Source organism: Dermacentor variabilis, chromosome 5 (assembly GCF_050947875.1).
Source record: "Dermacentor variabilis isolate Ectoservices chromosome 5, ASM5094787v1, whole genome shotgun sequence".
Classification (NCBI taxonomy): Eukaryota; Metazoa; Arthropoda; class Arachnida; order Ixodida; family Ixodidae; genus Dermacentor; species Dermacentor variabilis.
The window spans coordinates 63,361,584-63,380,627 of NC_134572.1; the positions used below are offsets into that span (position 1 = coordinate 63,361,584).

General features: G+C 44.5%; 1 protein-coding gene across 2 annotated transcripts; it reads right to left on the reverse strand.

Moving 5' to 3' along the window:
* Nucleotides 1-1,518: 1,518 nt before the first annotated feature.
* dUTPase (Deoxyuridine triphosphatase) lies at nucleotides 1,519-18,242 on the reverse strand. 2 transcript variants are annotated; one of them, XM_075692599.1, is made up of 6 exons: nucleotides 17,740-18,242; nucleotides 16,091-16,227; nucleotides 13,155-13,229; nucleotides 6,907-6,977; nucleotides 6,009-6,098; nucleotides 1,519-1,721 (listed from the first exon to the last, which is right to left on the reverse strand). In XM_075692599.1, exons 1-5 carry the CDS (start codon nucleotides 17,994-17,996, stop codon nucleotides 6,045-6,047), a joined length of 594 nt encoding a protein of 197 aa, XP_075548714.1. In that variant the 5' UTR covers nucleotides 17,997-18,242; the 3' UTR covers nucleotides 1,519-1,721; nucleotides 6,009-6,044. The 2 variants fall into 2 exon arrangements, with proteins under 2 accessions (XP_075548714.1, XP_075548715.1); XM_075692600.1 differs by lacking the exons at nucleotides 13,155-13,229; nucleotides 16,091-16,227; nucleotides 17,740-18,242 and adding exons at nucleotides 8,620-8,796; nucleotides 9,448-11,564.
* Between the last annotated feature and the right edge of the window lie 802 nt (nucleotides 18,243-19,044).

A 19,044-nucleotide genomic window follows, 5' to 3' on the forward strand; every position in this document is an offset into this window, starting at 1 on the left:
AATGTTCCGTTTCATGTACTCTCCTCCACCTTGTGAGCTTCACAGAACTGGTTTGCCATATTCAGTGCCCAGTGCCTCAAGTTGTCAATTAACATCATATGTAAATTTCATCAAAAATAAAAATATGCTATTGGCTCATTTTGCTGAAATGTAGACATTGTGATTAACAATAAAATTTGTGGCTTGTCACTGAAAAACCTGACACCTGGCCTGAGGTAGCATCATCTTGCAGTGGGACTGTTTACAGATGAACATTAAGATGACGAGCATGACAGACAGTTCATAACAGTCACCACAGCAAGAGCTATTTGCCACTTTTAAGCTTTCTTGCTCGTTCTAATGCTTACCTCAAAGAGCCTGGATGCACAGGCAAGTGAGGCTCTTCTGGGCGGCATAAATAACCGGCACGTTTAACACTGAATATGTTCGTCAATTTACAAGCTGGGCAGCAATCCTTACGAAAAGGGCTGAGGGTTAGACTTTTATTTTACTAATACATTTTCAATTAAACTTGCGCTCGGTGATTTTTGATATACTGAATTTTCATTTAGTCTCACAGTCTTTTTATTTGCAATAGTAGTTGTACGAATACCTTAAATGCATTCAAGCCATCACTACCACTGTGACGTCTCGGTGCCAATGGTGCGTGCATAGCCATGCTGGAGGTGACATGATCTGCTACGGGTGAGAGCCTTGCAAGAGCTGGTTACTTGTTTGATAAGGGCCTTAGTATGTCTCCCAAAATGTGAGCGACACGTAGTCCATTGGGCAATAAAAACAAAGCCGAGTGTAAACACCGTCGTGGTTTGCCCAATCGGCCCAGCAGAAGAGCCATGGTAGCATTCTGCCTTCCACTGTTGGCATGAGCGCTGTGTACACACACACACACACTAGCGTTTCTGCTGACCAGCTGGGTGTGGACACTCGTCTGAGTGGAACAGACAGTAAAGATAAAGTTAAATGGACTAGTTGCGCCGCACGTCACAGCAGCATTGCCTGGTAGCTGCCAGGGCACCATCATGATGCCTAGCATATCCTTAGAATGCCATCTGAGGAACTAGAGCGTTAAACATGTCGAATTAAGCATGACATGATAAATTTCACAATCACTGTTAGAGCTATGTCATTCCCAGAAAACCGCACTTTTTTTTCCTCAGAACTGCAATTGTGATGACCAATATTATCACTGTAGTTTGCTTTTCAGAAGGAGTACCCTTCATGGGGCACACTGAGACAAATAGTTTTTTTACAAGTTTGGTATCTATAACTAAGATTTTCCTCTTTGTTGCTGTAAATTTCAGATCACTCTGGTATTACAATATGGTTTACAGCAACTAAAAGCATGAAATTAAATTTTACGGAAGAACAACACAACTTAGTAGATAAATAAATATGATAAATTAAGGCATGCAAATTCGATGAATTTGTATCTGCAGACAAAACGCTTTAAAAGCAAGCCACCCTCCACTCTTAAATGACAGCGAGAATCCTTCTCTTCCAATACAAAGTCAAGCTCAATACAATTTACATAACATCAATTTATTTCGTCATGTAGTGCTTAACAAGGAACATTCTTCGAAGTCTTCTAAATGCAACAAAAGAAAAAGCACTTCTTTTTTCTGAAGGCATTGTTAAATGCTGAATGAAAGTGGCCAACAAGACCATTTAGGAACACTTCGTTGAGATTCCCTGTCACAGTTTCCAGCAATATACACCCGTATCTGCAAAAGATTGAAAAGCCATTGGTATACAATATGTAAAGACACTGCTGTCAGCATTTCAAGATATGATTTATGGCCTTATTGAAGGTAGAGTATGAACACTGCCACAGAGAAGCACATAACAAATGAGTTGGGATGCGTATCGCATGGATACTGTGTAACGCTTGATATATCTGTTCAAGCGAGAGTCTGAAGAAGTCAGTGCATTGTGTAGAGGCTTTATTTCTTTTAACTCCCCCTCACCCTACATCAAGACTAAGTTTCCATATTCACATGTAAACATCACCTGGAAATTAACATTTCTTTTGGAATGCTGCCTAAGGGCAGAGCTTCATGCAAACAGTAATTTGCCAATTGTTTCTTAGGAAAATTACTAGAGCGAGCTCTGGCGCTAGTTTCTACGAGAGCTGCAAGTATGGCAGTTCAGCCAGCGTAATGGTGGGTATCTCGCATGGATTTCCTAAAGCTTCGTCCTTCTGTATTCAAACAGCTTTGCAACTTGGCAAGTGGATCATTTTCAGCAAAATACTGCACTACAAACTCAACCGTTCGCAATCATTTTGCATGTGAGCAGAAATTTGTTGCCTTATGCGTTTAGAAACGTATGATTGCTTGGAAGTCGAGAAAGACAAAAATATAATAATGCCACAGGAACATCTCAAGCCACGAGAAGGAAGATCGGACAAAATCTGCGTGCTGCCCATGATGGCCATCGTGCAGCCGAACGACTGCAGTGCCAGAGCTCCCTGTAGTAATTTCTGCAGGAAACTCTTTGGTAATTTGTGATCATAAGTTGAAGGGATACTGCATGATGCCAAGCCTATTCCCAGAGGGCTATCCTGACGGGCACGAATTCTCTTAACCAAGACCAGAGTAGGATGCACCATGACGGATGCCGCGGTCACCTTATGAAAATAGTGCGACAACCACATTGACCCTAACCACTCGCAATCACCTCGGCAAGTAAAACAGGCAACTAACTGAAGACAGCTAACTCCAAATGTGCATCAGCTCCCATGGGAATGTTTAGCACAAAGGACATTCTGGGACATGTAGCTACCTAGAGCAATGGTATCCTTCAATGAAGGGGTCCTGCCATGAGCTAATGTTAAAGAGTCTCGTAGCTCGCTGTAGGGTGTCGCATTTCAATCGTCCTTAGTGAGCCATAGTTAAAACCCTATCTACGTTCCCTTGCCAATTCTTCCAAATACCACAGACGGGCAGTAAGGGCCGCACATGGGACCAAACCTTTTGGTCAAAATGGTGCCGATGCAGCTGGCGACTACTGGACAACTCAGATCTTCGGATGTACCATTGCATCAGAGGTCTGCGCGCAGCTTTTGCCATCTAGCAGTGGCACGGGGAAGTATGCAGCATGCAAAAAAATAGCAAATGCACGCACGCGGCACTGGGGCACCGAACGCGATTGCTTCTCCAATGGATTTTTTTTTTCAAGGGGGGGGGGGGGAGGCTGCCAAGTTGGGGGTGTGGCCCCTTACATGAGCCTATATGGTAAACCTTGAGTTAGCATTTTAAATAACACTATATTATTCTCTCTCTGTTACCATGCAATTCTTCTTACTATGCACTTTCCCACACAAACAGTAGGTGAAATAACTTGACCAAGTACCAGCTAAAAACAATTTACATCTTGTGTAATACAACATGTAACGCAGTACAGAAAACAAAAATTCAACAGCTAAATGAGTGCAAGACAATAGTGCAACACAAAGTGACTTACTGAAGACGATGCCACTATGTAAATATTTGTAAAAACCAACGGTCACGTAGGTCAAGGACATCACAGGAGAGTATATAAATGTATTCCAAAGGAACAACTAACTTTACGTCTACACGTAACAGTGCAAAGGAAAAGCAAAAAAAAATATTAAAAAATCACCGACGATTACGATACTCCCTAATGCAAAATTTGAGCACAGCTCCAAACGTGTTTTCATTTGGCAATATGATGAGGCAAAGAACTTGAGAGAGACATGTAGCAGAGTTGGCAATCGTCAAAAACCTGATCTGCGAGTCAAGCGTGTCGGCTTTTATGCTACTTTTTATTGAAAGTTCCAGTGTAATCACTGGTGCCGCTTGGCTTCCAGAAAGTATATTAGCCAATTTGTGTCGCACATACAATCAGATTACAAAACAACCACAAACCATGACAATTGAAACAAGCGTGAATGAGACCAAACCAAGCAAACTAAACAAGCGCGAGCAAAAGCTAACGTGAGCAGATTATAGTATGAAACGAGCGATCCGGCTGAGACCAGATACAAATACGCATTGAGCAGTGGGGCAGATCTGCATGAAAGCACTTTCCTGCAGGCACGTCGGTGAAGGGGCCGCTTTCATTGGTTTTCGCCGTTTGCAGTTTTTCTCTGCTGCTCCGCATTTCCTCTTTCATCTTTTGCTGTTGTGCTTGTTCGCTCGGTTACGCCGCCGCCGCTCGTCGCAGGAACAGGCTATTAAGAGCTGCACTCTAAAATGCATGCTCAGGCCTACAACTTATTGTGTTTCATGTTCTCTGACAGTTTAACTTCAGCATTAGCTGTCTTCTTTTCTATTTTCTTAGGTATTATATACAGCCTTCAACAAAACAACCAAAGCCCATGCATGCATAACCACAGCTGATTTCAGGCTGTCAAGTCAACCTCTTGTTGCATCTGGACTGCTTAAAGCGCTGGTGATGTGGGTAACTCAGACATTTCTTCTAGTTCTGCGAAGTCAAATTAACAAGCTTCAACTGTATTCTTCTGTTGTTTAATTAGCTCTGCACTTTACCACTATGATCATCATTAGTGGTACCAATTAACAAACAGTCAACTCTAATGAGTGAATAGAAACATATATTTAAGTACTTGAGTGTCCTCACAAAAGCTTGTGCTAATTGCAGCAGCACCTAGGCACCTTAAGCCAGGTACCTCTGTTCACCCTTGAGCACGGAGTAAGACATTTAGGAGGTGAAACTCCCATCAGCGCGAGCGAGCGCGGGCGACCAGATAAAGTCACAATTTTTGTATGCGCCGACGGGTCCATATACAGTGGCGGCGCCATGCGGCGCGTCGTAGAAGCTGCAGCAAAAAAAAAATGCAGCGCTCTCAACGGCGGTAATTTCTTTCCAGGCTGCCAGGCGCCGCCACCACGACAACGGCTCCGCGGGCTTGTGACTTTTTCTGGTCGCCGCAAACAGCGGAGTTTCCACTCCTAAATGTTTCTTGCTCCGTGCCCTTGAGACCGTTGGCCCATAGCACCAGGCTTGGTGACTGACCTCCCTCAGTCTTTCGAGCTGTTGACTGCAAATCCTAGATCCTTCATTTAAGCTGCAGCTACATTAAGGCCTCTCCTGCTGCAATGCATCATTATTGTGTCACTTGTGGCTGGGTGTGGCATTCACATACTTTCGGCACTGGGATGAGTGTAGCACTTTCATGTGGCAGTTGTAGGTGTGAGGAGTCTATAGAACATCTCTGCATCTGTACCCACCATGATGACAATCAACTTCATCTCCATACCATGCTATATAACCTGTACTCAAGATCATTATCGGTGACAACGGTCCTTGGACAGTGGCTATATGTGTAGCAAGCTCAAAGAGCGACGTAGGCACTGCTGCAGTCCCTGAAGTCAACAGAGCTTGGTGAACGACAGTAGTTTCTATGTGCACTTCTGGATGAATGCACCCTTGGTGTTCTCTTTTCATCCCTTAACTCCCTTTCCCAGCACAGGGTAGCAAACCAAACGTGTATAGTTGACCTTCCTGTCTCTTTTTCTCTCTCTCCTGGTCACCCAATGGAACTCACTAATTGGATTAGGCAGCAATGAAATATAATGAAGCTAGCCGTGATGTTAATGGTAAGATTAAATGGGAAGATAGCAATCAATTAATGTGCCTAAGCGACCCGTTCCTGTTCCAACATGGGTGTGCGTTGTTTTGCTCCGAGGTGCTGTGGCTGCACCTATAGTAGTATAGCTTCATTGGCTCTCAATAGGGCAGTGCTGGGATTGGACGCTAAACAGAGCCCCAAAAAATGCATAGGTGCCAGAACAAAAATTTTAGACAATGGTCTTGAGAACACAAACCCAGAGCTGTACTCTGGATCAATCACTTTCAGCAAACTGCAATTGGTTAAATCAGCAGCCAGAATGCCCATCACTCTAGTGGTGGGCATCTGTCTGTTGACAACACGATGTGAACAAGGCATGATGGTGATAGGGCAGATTTGTTTTCACTTATCAACATGCAGATTTCGCTGGGTAACTAAAAAAAAGTACTGGGACCATTATTTGGTGCTTCGATGGCTTTTGATATCAGCCTCACAGGCCCGTTGAGCCGAAACCACCTTCACCTCGCTCCGTCTCATCCAGGCTCTGGAAGAAACAGTAGCAAAAGGTACATGAAACATTCCGATGCAGCACTGTATTTAAATGTACCAAGAAAATAAAATAGTAGCCAGTGTTCCTTGGCAGTGGCTAGACATCATAAAAAATTTTGGTGAGACCTGCACAACTTTTGGCAGCTACACATCACACACAACAAACAACTGCAAATATCACTCAATTTCAACCTGTTTCTGGCTCTAAACTGTTTCAAATTAGCACAGTGTGAACCAAGAATGCCTGTTTGGCACAAAATCATTTTCTTCAGCTTCTTCACCCAGAGCAGAACAGACATGAACCACACTGCTATCAATAAAATTGAAAAGAAAAGGCAGGAGGCGGGGGGATGTGATTTAGAACATTCTTTAGAGGAGTTGGAACAGGACTGTAATTAAAGTGGTGCAAAAAAGAAGGCACACTTCTGTATTTAAAATGTTCACAGTTCAAGTGGCCATAAAAGGAATGGCGAGAATAAATGTAGGTACACAGAGGGCACATGCCTGGCGAAATTTTCCTCGGCTGTGCAACACTAATAACAAAGAAAGGATAGTATCCTACAGGGAAAGAGCCTCAAACAGCCCTTGTTGCCTTATGCTGCTCAATTATACAAATTTGTACATCTGGTGACAGGTTTCATTACAGATATTGACGAGATGCTGATAGAAAACCTACACAAATAAATGCTCTTCTACATCAGTACTTGCATTTGCCATATGTAAACTCGGTCGCTGCGCAGTCTTACACAACGCTGCCTTTGCAGGCGTTGAAAGACACGAGCCAGCCATACAGATCAACTCACCTTACACTCTACTAGCTCAGGGTATGCGATCCGCTCGCAGATGAACTGTGCAATGCGATCCCCCCGGGCAACTAAAAGGAGAGAGCACCATGCCAAAGTAAAACATGTCATCATCTAAAGATGATTTTGTAAAATTGTTAAAAAAGAAAGCATTTCAACTTTTCTACTTGCAGCATCACAATTAAGAAGTTACACCAACTTTTTCTTGACAATACGCAGACAGTAATAATGGCCTTCCTGTAATCGGTTGAGGAGCTTGCACATTGGCACAAATGATTCCAGCTACATTTGAGAATAACTGCACTAATGTAAGGACTAAAGGGACTCAGTAATAACTTACTGCTGCCAGGATTGCACCAGCTCAATTTTGCGCACCTTGCACAAGGAAGTGCAACATTTTCAATGCAAACCACTGCATACAAGTGAACCAGTATTATCATTATCCCCGATAGTATTTTGGAACTGTCCTAAATTGTGGTGAACTACTCTGGTCCCAACTCGAGTGAAGCTGCCATTGCACTTCAGTAACATGAAAACGCACTGTGGTGGCTATGTTTGACCGTGGTAAACAGTTTGCAAGAAAAAATATTAGTAGTCGGCTCTCTTACATGACCTGTAAGTAAACTTAGGCTTTGTTTATTTAGATACCCTCACTGATAAAATCTAATACAAAGATATGGCACTTTTACACACAAACTGCCTGTTACAGCACTGTCCCTGTAGGCCACAAAGCCATCAGAAAGCCTTCATCAGCCTATTTAAAGTTTACTGCAGGACGAAGGCCTCTCACGGCAACCTCCAGCTATACTCATCTTGTGCCAGTCAACTTAGTACACCTCATGCTGCAAATTTTATGACCTCATCACACCATTTTGATCCTACCACCATTACTCCAACTGCATTTTCCCTTATCTTGCCACCCATTTTTTTTTTACACTAACAGACCACCGGCTATCTGCTCTATGCATTAGACGACCTGCCTAACTGCACTTCTTCCTCAACTTGATGTTATGCATGTCACTTTCCATATCATTGTCTGCTGCACGGTTGTTAGAGTGCAAAAAGATTGCTATAGACAGTGGCGCCTTCAATGCTGCACAGGTTCCTTGTCTTATAAATAAAAGAGCCAGCAAAACGATATCGTTAAACCTCGATATAACGAACTTCGTGTCCAAAGAACATGTATTCTCAATCTCAATAAGTATAGCAAAGTGTGTTTATACAAGATTTCAATATAACCAAATTTCATTGACACCGCGAAGCAATACCGAGGCAATAAATGGAAGTTGTCACGGACACAGATTGTCAAATGGTGGAATTACATCTGACTGCTTGCGAGTGAATCTCTCAAATAGCACACCACGTGACAAAGAGTGGCCGCTAAAGCAGAAAAGTGTCTTCGCCAGTATTGGTGAATTCAGCTGGTTATGACCAACGAATTTTCACATCGCACGCCACGCGATTTTTGCGGTCACAACTGGTGAGTCTGGGGTCAGCACAGCACATTAAATTTTCATATCAACACATTCTACACCGTATATTTCCGAGCGTGCGCTAGCGCCAGACTTGGGTATTTTTCGTATGACCAATTCTTTCTGCCTCACGTCACAATAACAGCGATAAGCATGAGTAGTTGTATATAATACAAAATGCAAGACACTCTCATCGTCTATAAAGTTCAAATGTGATAAGATAATTTTGCACCACACGCACCGGATGCTGAGGGGACAAAAGAAGGTGTGCAAGGGTCAACAGGGAAGGACGATGGCTTGATGTGTGCCGTCTTCCTGAGCGCCTTCCTGAGCAAGAGGGCGAGCGTCGTCCCTCTGCGGGCAACACTATCAGCACGGCGGCAGTGTGGATGTGAGAGCTTCACAGACTTCGCTTGTACTGCCGATGTGAAGATATCGTTGACACGGCATGAAACCACATCTTTGATCACTAACTCTCAAATTTAACAAAATGTTTTTTTCTTTATTAAATTTAGCTTATTCCGATTGCCCAATTCAGGAAATTTTAGGGCCCCTTCCATGCAAGAAAAATATGCAGGCGACTGTACTTATTTGCAAAAAGGTTGAATATTGATATATAACAAAATTTTAATATAACAATGCAAAGTGCCAATTTTACAGGCTTCGTTATATGAAGTTTTAACTGTGGTAAGTCAGGCTAGACTGGTAACATTCTCTATCAGTGCTCGCAGCGTCTTTGTTCAGAGAAAAAATTATGGCTTTTCTGCAATGAAAATGATGGCCTAACTTCTGTTTTTACGAGGGTGAATCAGAAAGCTTTAGCCCTTAATTTTTAATAGCCAAAATAAGGTGCATACAGGTAATTAAAAATTACATACTATTTACATACAGTAGAACCTTGTTAAACCGTACCCGCTTAAGCAGTAGTTTCGTTTTAAAAGTAGTAAAGTCAAATCACCGGCTCAGTGGCCATTGAAAATAATGCATTTTGTATCTGCATAAACCATACTAGCTTATTGCGTATGTATCAGTTAACACACAGCGCTTGCGCTTTTCATAGCGCACTCACGGCGGTAGGTTGGCCAGACAGAATAACGATCCTCAGAGTTCAGAACGGCCTCCAAGCGCAAATGCAGAGGGTGCTGGGAAGGGTGAAGACACATTAACATCACTATCATTTCGGCGCCGAGCCAGAGAGCGTTGTGGCTGGCTAGTGGTGGCCTATGTTGTGGCGTCGCGCAAGCTAGGACAAAAACAGGATGCTCACCATATAAGAAAAATTGGACATTGTTCATGCTATTGAACAAGGCACGAAGTCGCCGCTGGCACGTGAAAGGCATCTACCGTTGACTATGATGTATGGCATTTGGAATGTGAAGGAGAAGATGCTCGGCAGTGCTGCTGAGACCGCAAAAAGATGTCGGCTACAATGTTCAACTTTTCGCCATTGTTGCCTCTGTTATTGCCGAAGGGTCACATAACGACAATGATGAGGACAACACGGAAAGCGACAGCATGGGCGATTCAGGCCCGACAGTGGCAGAAGCTGAAAGTTATGTCAGCCTCATGAGGGTGTTTGCTGAGAAGAGGGGGCTGGCGGAAAAGCTTGCTCGCAGCTTAAAGGGGTTGAGACACCAAATTTTGAGGCTATAAAAAGCATGTTGTAGGCTGCTTCCGTATGCAAGGACACCCAGAACGAGGTATTGGACGCTGCAAACATTTCAAAATAACTTTAATTGAGCTCCAAAGAGTCATTAAAAACTCCTTCTCGTAGTCGAGACCCATCGCTAGCGCGGCAGTTACTACGTCACAGAGGAGGAACGAAAATATTGACGTCATAGCACACCATAGAGTTTCTCACTATTACCTAGAGGGAAATCTGGCGCTGCTGCGCTGTGGTATGCATGAGAATGCCGGTATATTGTGACTTCGGATTGACATCGTTCTCGGAGAGACAGGACACCTTGAAGACGCGCCTGGCAAGTACCGTTCCGTCTGTCACAATGATTCATTTTCTACTAAAACAGCGCGTAAAAAGCTATTTTAGCTTTATTATTACGCGAAAACATGTTTTGTTTAACTATGAAAACTTGCTATTGCGTGTACGACTATATGTTACGTAAAAAATATCAGCGGGCCGCTAAAGTTGGAGGACACACGACAAGGTTCGCGCTCGCTCTGAAATAGTTGGTCGTCTGTTCTTGCTTTTCTTCGCTTGATCATGCATTGTGGGTGAGTAAAGATGTAATATGCGTGAATGGAAACATTTCATTAGGATTTTACTTTGAGAGCGCGTTATTTATGTAGCCATATCCACGTTTTAGACGAAGCCTCTTACAACACCAGCCAACACGAGCCTCGCAGACACATATACCGTCATTCCCATGACGGCACGGTGCCCCCTTAAGAAACTCCCATAGACGGTGGCGCCAGATTTCCCTCTAGGTATTATAGTGAGAAACTCTATGTAGCACACCAGCACAAAAACGTGACGTATGATGAGTAGCGATGAAATGCCGATTACGGAGCCTGCTGAGCCGAGCAACCGAGCATAGCCTCCACTACGACCGAGCTACAGGCATATAGAAATCCTTTCTTAATGCAAAGAAGGGGTAAGGCGTCCAGACACGGACACAAGAGGAGAGAAGTGGACAACACGAACGCCGCACGCCGGCCCACGAACGGCAAACTGCGTGCGGCGAGTTGCCCTGCGGACGGGCATTTACACGTTTGAGTGTAACACCAGCCGGCCGACTCCGAAAGGGACCAGGATATGCGGCGTTCGTGTTGTCTGCTTCTCTCCTCGCATAGTCGCGTAGTTCGGCAGCTCGGAGCGGACTCTCCTTCGCTTGGCCTTTCCACGTTACCGGCCCGTCCACGTTACCGGCACGGAAACTCGCCGCACTCCGTTTGCCGTTCGCGGGCCCCCGTGCGACGGCGGTTTTGCTCGCCAACGGCGAGATTTCCTTGCCGTAGAGAGGACGGGCCCGGGACCCATTTGTGCGGCAGCCGTACGGCGAAGCGGCCAATCAGCGACCGAGGAGTGGTCGCTCTGGCATCGACGGCAGCTTCACCGCCTCGGATCGCTCGGCGCCGCCGATATCGTCGCTAGGCCTTTTCCGGTTCACTTCAAAGCTAAAGCTTACGGCGCTTCGGAATGAATCACCGACTCTCACAAGCCGCAATATTTTCTTACCGTTGTTGTCGCTCTTCGCAATAATTATAATAATCGCGACATGCACTTCGAATCGCCAGTGGTATGCGCGAGCAGACGACGCAGCATAGTTTTACGTCACTATTTTTTGTGGGCCACGTGACCAAGCCATGCTGCGTTTCCTCCTCTGTGACGTCACAGCAACCCCCTGAGCCCAGAAACCGAAACCGAAATCGCTCGGTATAATAATGCTATTATTAAATTATTTATCGGATATATATGAATCCCGCTGTGTGTATCGTGCTCCCTGAAGCGTGACGCAACGTTTGAATCAACAAACGCATGAACGAAAATTTTGATGTCTCCACCCCTTTAAGGAAGTTTGAGGCCACTGTCGTCGCTGCTAGGCCACCACGGCATCAAACTAAAATAAAATACTTTTGTCGCGCAAAATGAATAAATACTGCATGTTTTTTTACCCTTTCATTGCATTCTCTCTGAGTTGTTTTTTACAGGTAAGTTGGCGATCTCACGCTATTTCGGTTAAGCGGTATTACCTTTTAGTAAATACTTTTTCCGAGCTCCAGCCAGCTACGATTTAATGAGGCTTCACTGTACCTTACACTATTTTTCCACATGTTCCCCACACCGGTTCAGACATTTGTCCCACTGCAGCAATAAATTTGAGATGCTCCTGTGGTAGAATTTTTCCGGCTGACTGCTGAATTACCGTCAGGCTGCTGTCCTGACTTTGCCATTGCACATGAATCGCTGTCCCGCCAGGAACTTGTTCAGCAGACCAAAAATGTGGAAGTCACTAGGGGCAAGGTCCAGACTGTATGGTGGGTGATCCAGACTCTCCCAGTAAAATGACCGGAGCTTGTCGGCGGTTCTGATCGCCACTAGTGGCCTCGCATTGACATGCAATTGTTCAAAACCTTTTGCGAACTCACACCACCACCACCTCACACTTCTCAATGCAAGACTCCTTTCCCCAAACGTGGGCAGCATTTCCCTGTGGATTTCGATGGGTGTTCATCTCTTGCTCCATAGAAAACCAATCAGACTTCGTTGCTCGCATGCCGTGGACGTGTGAAGCACAACAGCCATCTTCAACAACTCACAGAAGGCCAGCCCTGTTCAAGAAAGGTCTGCAACTGGGAATGGATATGTAAAAAAAAATAGAGGGAAAGGTTCGCCCTCGTAAATTTTGTACCCAGACAACAGCACAGATGACATCACTGTGACATGAATTTTAGATGTATTTTTAACATATATTTAGGTCATGTCTGTTAAAAACAAAAAAAAATTAAAAGAGTTGCCAGGGCCAAGATTTCTTTACATGAGAATGCAATCTAACGTCTTTTTATCAAGGATCAACTAGCCATGGATGGACTTTGACCAGGTTTATGACGTCACGAGAAGGTAGTCTGTGAATTTGTAGGCGGTGCGTCCACACATCAGCACCTCCTCTTAAGTATACTAGTTGTATTTAAGCAATGCCATGAGCACACCATGATCACTAAAGTGATCCGTCACTAAAGTGTGACCCAGAGCGCTTGCATGCACGCGTGAAGTGGAATAGGCCCATTCTGCTTACAAAGAACGCCCCAAGTGCCTACCTGTGAAGTCAGTGTTGCCAAGGTTGAAGAGCATCACGCCCAGGTTGCCCCGATAGTCTGCATCCACCACACCAGCTGCACCAAAGACAACAGATGCAGTCAATGAGTCAATACTGGTAGGACTTCAGCTGATACTGCTGTTGTAGCTTTCCACATGTGTGTTAGCTAAGTACTCCAACACTTGCATCCTTTCTTGAACTCCAAATAAGCTGTCACAGACTACCATTACTAGCTTTGATTAGACTGGAGCACAGGCTTCAGCCATTTAGGCAATACACCTTGAATAATGCAGCACAGGATGAACATGGAGAGAACAGTATAACATATACTTAGTGCTAAGTGGAATGCAATTAAACATTACAATGATTAATGCATCTTACATGTCTATGAAGGACGCTTTCACAAGGTCTGAAACAAGTTTTTTTTCTATAGCGAGCACAAATTTTAGTAATTAACTGAAAACATCACCCATGAAGGCACTCCAGCATCATTCATCTTCGCAGCGAAAATTTTTAATACAGTGTGCATGTCTTATTCTCATTGTTTTTGTTTGTATATTTTTTTTCCTGGTGCTACTTAAACTGAATGGCAAAGAAAGACCACTCCACAAGTTAAAATTACAGCACACTTAGAGTGAAAACTTGAGGTCCTACCCTGCTCACAAAGGTATTCATCTTCAAGTTTCCCATGAATTTCACAGACAATACTATATTTCAGGCAATATCTATTCCTCCAGTACAAAACTCACCCCACACAACACACTGCCTCTTCCAACATAAGGAATAGCACATCACGACTTGAATTCTTGTCCCGAGCATGTAGGCAAACAAATACAGAAAACTGTTAAGTGTACAGTTGATTTAGGCTGGACTGCTTTCTACAAGCTTTCTGCAGATGTAGTTTTCACATTGTGCCATTTGTTTCTCCAGTGAGTGTCTTATATATTACATAATCTTATGCCACTAAAATAAGCACCATGAATAAAATGGGTGCTCAGCACATTAAAGGGGCTCTGAAATACTTTTCCAACTAATCACAAAATGGTCTCACTATTAAAGGATATCGCCTCACGAATCTTATGCCGCGAAAAATTTTCTAATGTTTCAACTATACGTAGAGTTATCACTCCAATACCTGGCTTTCTCTCTCCATTGATCTCCGCTAGTGCACTGGAAACTACACAGTGGAGGAGCTAAGAGGACTAGGCACTTGCCAAAAATTTAGTGTCGCGGCAGCAAAAGGGCTCATCACGAGCTCTGTGGTGGCCACAGTGGACTACGCTACGCTACGCAACATGCCGCAGCTATCTCTGAGGCCACATACAGCAGACACAACAATGTGCAATACAATATAAAATAATTTTCCTGCCTTTCCGAGATCGCAGACACACATATTTTTCATTTATTTAACTCAAAATTAAGTTATGTATTACTGAGAATGCTCTCGCGATCACAAAATCTGCCAGTAGCGTTGGTAGGCCAGCTGCCTTCGATGATGCTGCACAACGATACTGCAGAAGCGAGAGCAAGCGATTTTTCACTGTGTTTGACAGTAGATTGTAAATCCCCTCTTGCACGCAGTGCAGTAACATTTGGCTCACATGTTCACAGCAGCCTTTATAAGAGATCAGCAATGTTTTCTTATTATGTTCAAAAAATGTTTCACAACCCCTTCGAAGGGTGTATGCTGGATCCAGGGTGTCTACTAGGTTGGCATTTTCAAATTCCCTGCCTTTTCCAGGTTCTTCCCCAATATTTTTATGAAGATTCCCTGAAAGTCCTATGATACTGGCAGTTCAAATTCAATAAAACATGGTGGTTTAAAGCTTGCCAAATTACTGCCAGCCCATAATTTTGAACTACGTGCTACCAGTAAGCTATCAGTCAGCTGGAATGCACTATCAGATCTGAATGAATGATGTGTTTAATGCATGTTCCAACCACTCAACCAGGCTCACACACACAAAACCAGCAGACACCATACCATATCTGCAGATCGCGTATACTATTCAGTTGAAACCATCACTCTCTTCTGCCACGCCACAATGTTTGCCACAGCCACTGTAGGTACCAATTTCCTTGATTCAAACAAACCGAGCTGAAAATTTCTTTTTTTTCCCCCTGAATTTTCAAGAACTTACATATTCCCTGAGAATTCCAGGTTTTTCCTGATGGCAGACATCCTGTGAATCAGTGGGTGGTTAGGTTATGCTTCTGGAACCTTGCAACATTCGTTTTATGCCATGAAATGGTCGCTGAGAAGTGAAGGGAACTACCCATTTTTTTCACAGTTCAAACCCCTCACAATTAGCCCTTCCTTGGAATCGATCCTAAGGTGCAATGGCAACCATACTCTGTTGTGCCCTACTGCCTGTTATAAGTAAAGCAACCCTATACAGAAAGCATGCCCTTCTCCAGCAAACAGCACTCCAGAAGATGGCAACAGTGAGTTAAGTATGCAAGCAAATTTGATTAAATTAGCCAAACTGCATTTCATTTAGTGTTGAAATGTTATGTAATTAGCTCTTTTACCATCAGTAGTCAGCCACAATACGGCTATAGGGACATTGTAACATATTTTCATCTCAGCGGCACCAATCCTGTCCTAAACTTACATAATTTTCCCCCAAACGCTCTGTTCTCAGCAGGAGTGACACTGGGGCACCATCTTTAACACTAGATGGACTTATTTCCTTTTAATGCCTCTTTACATTAGATGATATGTAAAGGGCTGTGTGAACAAAATGGCATAAGCAAAGCAGTGCTGTTAGCACATTCAGCAGCCTATGTGCTGTATATTTGCTCAGCAACCTTCCACTCATTGCCAAAGTAATGCAGTTCTGAATCTACAACCAACTTACACATATTTTGTTAACTTGCAATACGTCACGACATGGTCATGAACAAGAGGGCACCAGTAAACAGAACAGCACTGACCGCCCACATCAATTGCATGTTTGGCAGCCAGGCCCGAGCGTGGTGCGACACGTCCATAGCAGCCCTCAGGGACAGCGACTTGTATGTCAGTGAGGCAGACGCAGCGGCCACCAGCAGGCAGCTGGTAATCGTATGCACTGCAAAAGGGACGTAAAGAGCTTGTGAGTACATAGGAGACTAATATGCACTTCTTACAAGTGGATGACTCCCTACGACCTTAAAAGAGAAGAGAGAGAGAGAGTAAAACATCTTTATTAATAATATTTGAATGGCGAGAGCAGTGTGGGAGGAACCCTCAGTCCAGGGTCCCTAAGATGATTCCGGTGATGTTTCGAGCCCGTTGTATCACAGCTTGGAGGACCTCGGGAGGTCCGTCGCAGTGGGCATCGTCCCACAGCTCTTTGTTGCATAGGGGGTAAAGGAGAGTTGGCAAGGGAGGAAAGAGGTTTGCAGTGCATTCAATCGTGACGTGGAAGATTGTGGGCGAGCTGCCACAGCCAGGGCAACGATCTGCATAACAGTGTGGGTAGAATTTATTGAGAGAGACAAGATTAAGAAACAAATTGCAAGGTAAGAACGATAGTGACATGCAGTTCCCTATGTATTAGGGAGAGTGATACAAAGGAAAGGTAGGGAGGTGAGCCAAAGCTGTGTCCTGTTGGCTACCCTACGTAGACTTAGGGAGGAGAAAAGGTACAAAAAATAAAGATGCAGTGAGTGTGAAAACACTCGCAGAGGAAGGTTCACTGGCAGTCAAGTGTTTGTACAGTCCAATCTCCTATGTATCAGTGTACCAATGGTGCAAGGAGGCTTGCTGTGACTTCTAACTTGAACTTACAAGGAAAGACACTGTCAACAGATACTATTGCACACTTTTAAGTAATATTTCGAACAAATATGCCTAGTGGAATAGCTACACTTAAAGGCCGTCGCTATGGCTCATAGTAACAGCGCCGTGCAAACAAGCAGATGCTGGCTGCAGCAAAGAGGGGACCATGGGATACGAATGTCTTTCGTGTGCACGCGATAGGCTTGTAACATTGGCTGCCAAAGGTCGGAAAAGGTAGGTTCGAACGCAGTAATACGAGCTGCAGGCAAGAATAGTTTAAAAGACAAAAATACTACTGAAGTTGCTCGCTGTTCATCTTGAATTAAGATTAAGAAATTTGTCGGTTTTACGAATGAGCCTTCTTCGCGTCAGTCTCTTGAGATTTGAGATGCGCGCAATCGGCACCACTACGAAAATTATTAAAACGCGCTTTTTGTTTGTATTCTTGCTGGCTTTCAGTCAGAAGTTGAACTGCAAGAACTCCTTCGTCGAATGTCCGAGCGGCCTTCGTTATATCGGCCGCGGTCGTGAGCTGTGGACGATTAAAAAAAAGAAAGACTAGAACCGAGCAAAGGAAGCCCTTGTATTTATCAGCACGCTTGATCGACAGCTACTACCGAACATGCGCGAGCTGATTAAAGCTTATCAGTACCGTATCAGCCAAAAACAATAGACGAGCGCAGTCACAGGCAATACCGTGGCTAATCAGATGGGTCTGGCGTTCTGCTAAAAGATCTGCTGCTACACAGATGCAGTGTACCGTGTTTTTTAAATACACAAGAGGCAATTGTGGGAGCTGGTGAAGTCGTGAGTCCTTCACCTGTACAGATCGAAGCCAGCAGCAGCGGGCGAGCCCCTCGTCGGTGCGCGTGCGTGCTCCGTGAGCCGGACAAATTTCAGCTTCGGGAATTCGCCGGACATTGTGGAATGCGCTATTCTGAACTGGAGCGACTGCTCGAGTAAAGCACTGGCGCGCACAAGCTTGTGGCCTTTGCAGTACGACAGGAAAATGCGTTCTACACTGCAGCAATCTGTCAGAAACAGTCGGCACTGGACAAAAGCGCGGGTAAATTGCATATTGTGTATATCGTGAAACTCTTCCCGCCAAATTGACGGTGTGATGACGATGATACTTCGTCAACTACTTTTTCCTTACTTTTTCACACCACCTAGCCGTGACTAGTAATATATTTTGTACTTAGTGGAGGGTGAAATTTCACTCTTCCCTTGATTCCAATCAGATAAATAACCAAAAACCGATCAGATAAACTCTGTTTGGTTATTTCTGCCCGCCTAAAGTGAATATCTCCACTGTTCCTAAACCCCAATGCTTTGAAAAAGTCCGCCCCGTTGCTTTGAGCTGCAGGGTAAAGACCTTTACAGAAAAGTATCAGGTAGGTCTGTAGGGACCCTATTGACCTCGAGCTCCACCACTGGAAAAGCTGGCGCCACCGTCGGCGTGACGTGCTAGGAGGGATCACGTGGACATAGCGGCCGCGTCGGCTGCTTCGGGCGCGCCGAAGCGAGCTGAAAACGAGAGTTTAAATTCCCTCGTACGCTGCGGTCCTCATTTAGTGGCGAGATTTTCCCGCTTCGAGTGTCTCCTTTACAACGCTTGAAAGCACTACAATAGGTAGTGGCTGCCTTTGAAGTCGCACAACATGGTAGGCTACTGCTCGGTACCACAATGCCGGACGCACGCAACGGAGCACGGTGTCAGCCTTATTCACACGTAGCCGCAGGACAATAAGCTGTGTGAAGCTTGGCTCGCGAAACATAAAACCGGCAAACAGTCATCGGCTACAACTCGGGTATGCAGCAAGTACAGACGCGAGGAAGATTTCTGCTACGGCGCCCGGTCTGCGATGTTCTGAAAATGTGCACTGAGACGCTCGCCCGAGTCCGCTGCCCGACTAATGTCATGACGGTTTGGTCTATGAACTTGTCGATGCTATAGAAACTGGCAAGTTCAGTGGAGTGGAAAGGCAGCGGTAAGAAGCACATTTAAAAAAAAGCATGGCATATGGTCATGTTTGTGTTATGAATTAATACACTGGATTACAAAAAAAGAGCAGCGGGGAATTGCACGCTGAGAACACCGATAAACATACAGTGCGACGCAACT

Excerpts from the sequence above, each read along its gene's own strand:
- dUTPase (XM_075692599.1), bottom strand. The coding sequence starts at position 17,996 with ATGCAATTTACCCGCGCTTTTGTCCAGTGCCGACTGTTTCTGACAGAT. Across the intron at positions 6,978-13,154 it reads TGGCAACACTGACTTCACAG|TTGCCCGGGGGGATCGCATT; the intron begins GTAGGCACTTGG and ends CTCTCCTTTTAG. Across the intron at positions 6,099-6,906 it reads CTGAGCTAGTAGAGTGTAAG|AGCCTGGATGAGACGGAGCG; the intron begins GTGAGTTGATCT and ends TGTTTCTTCCAG.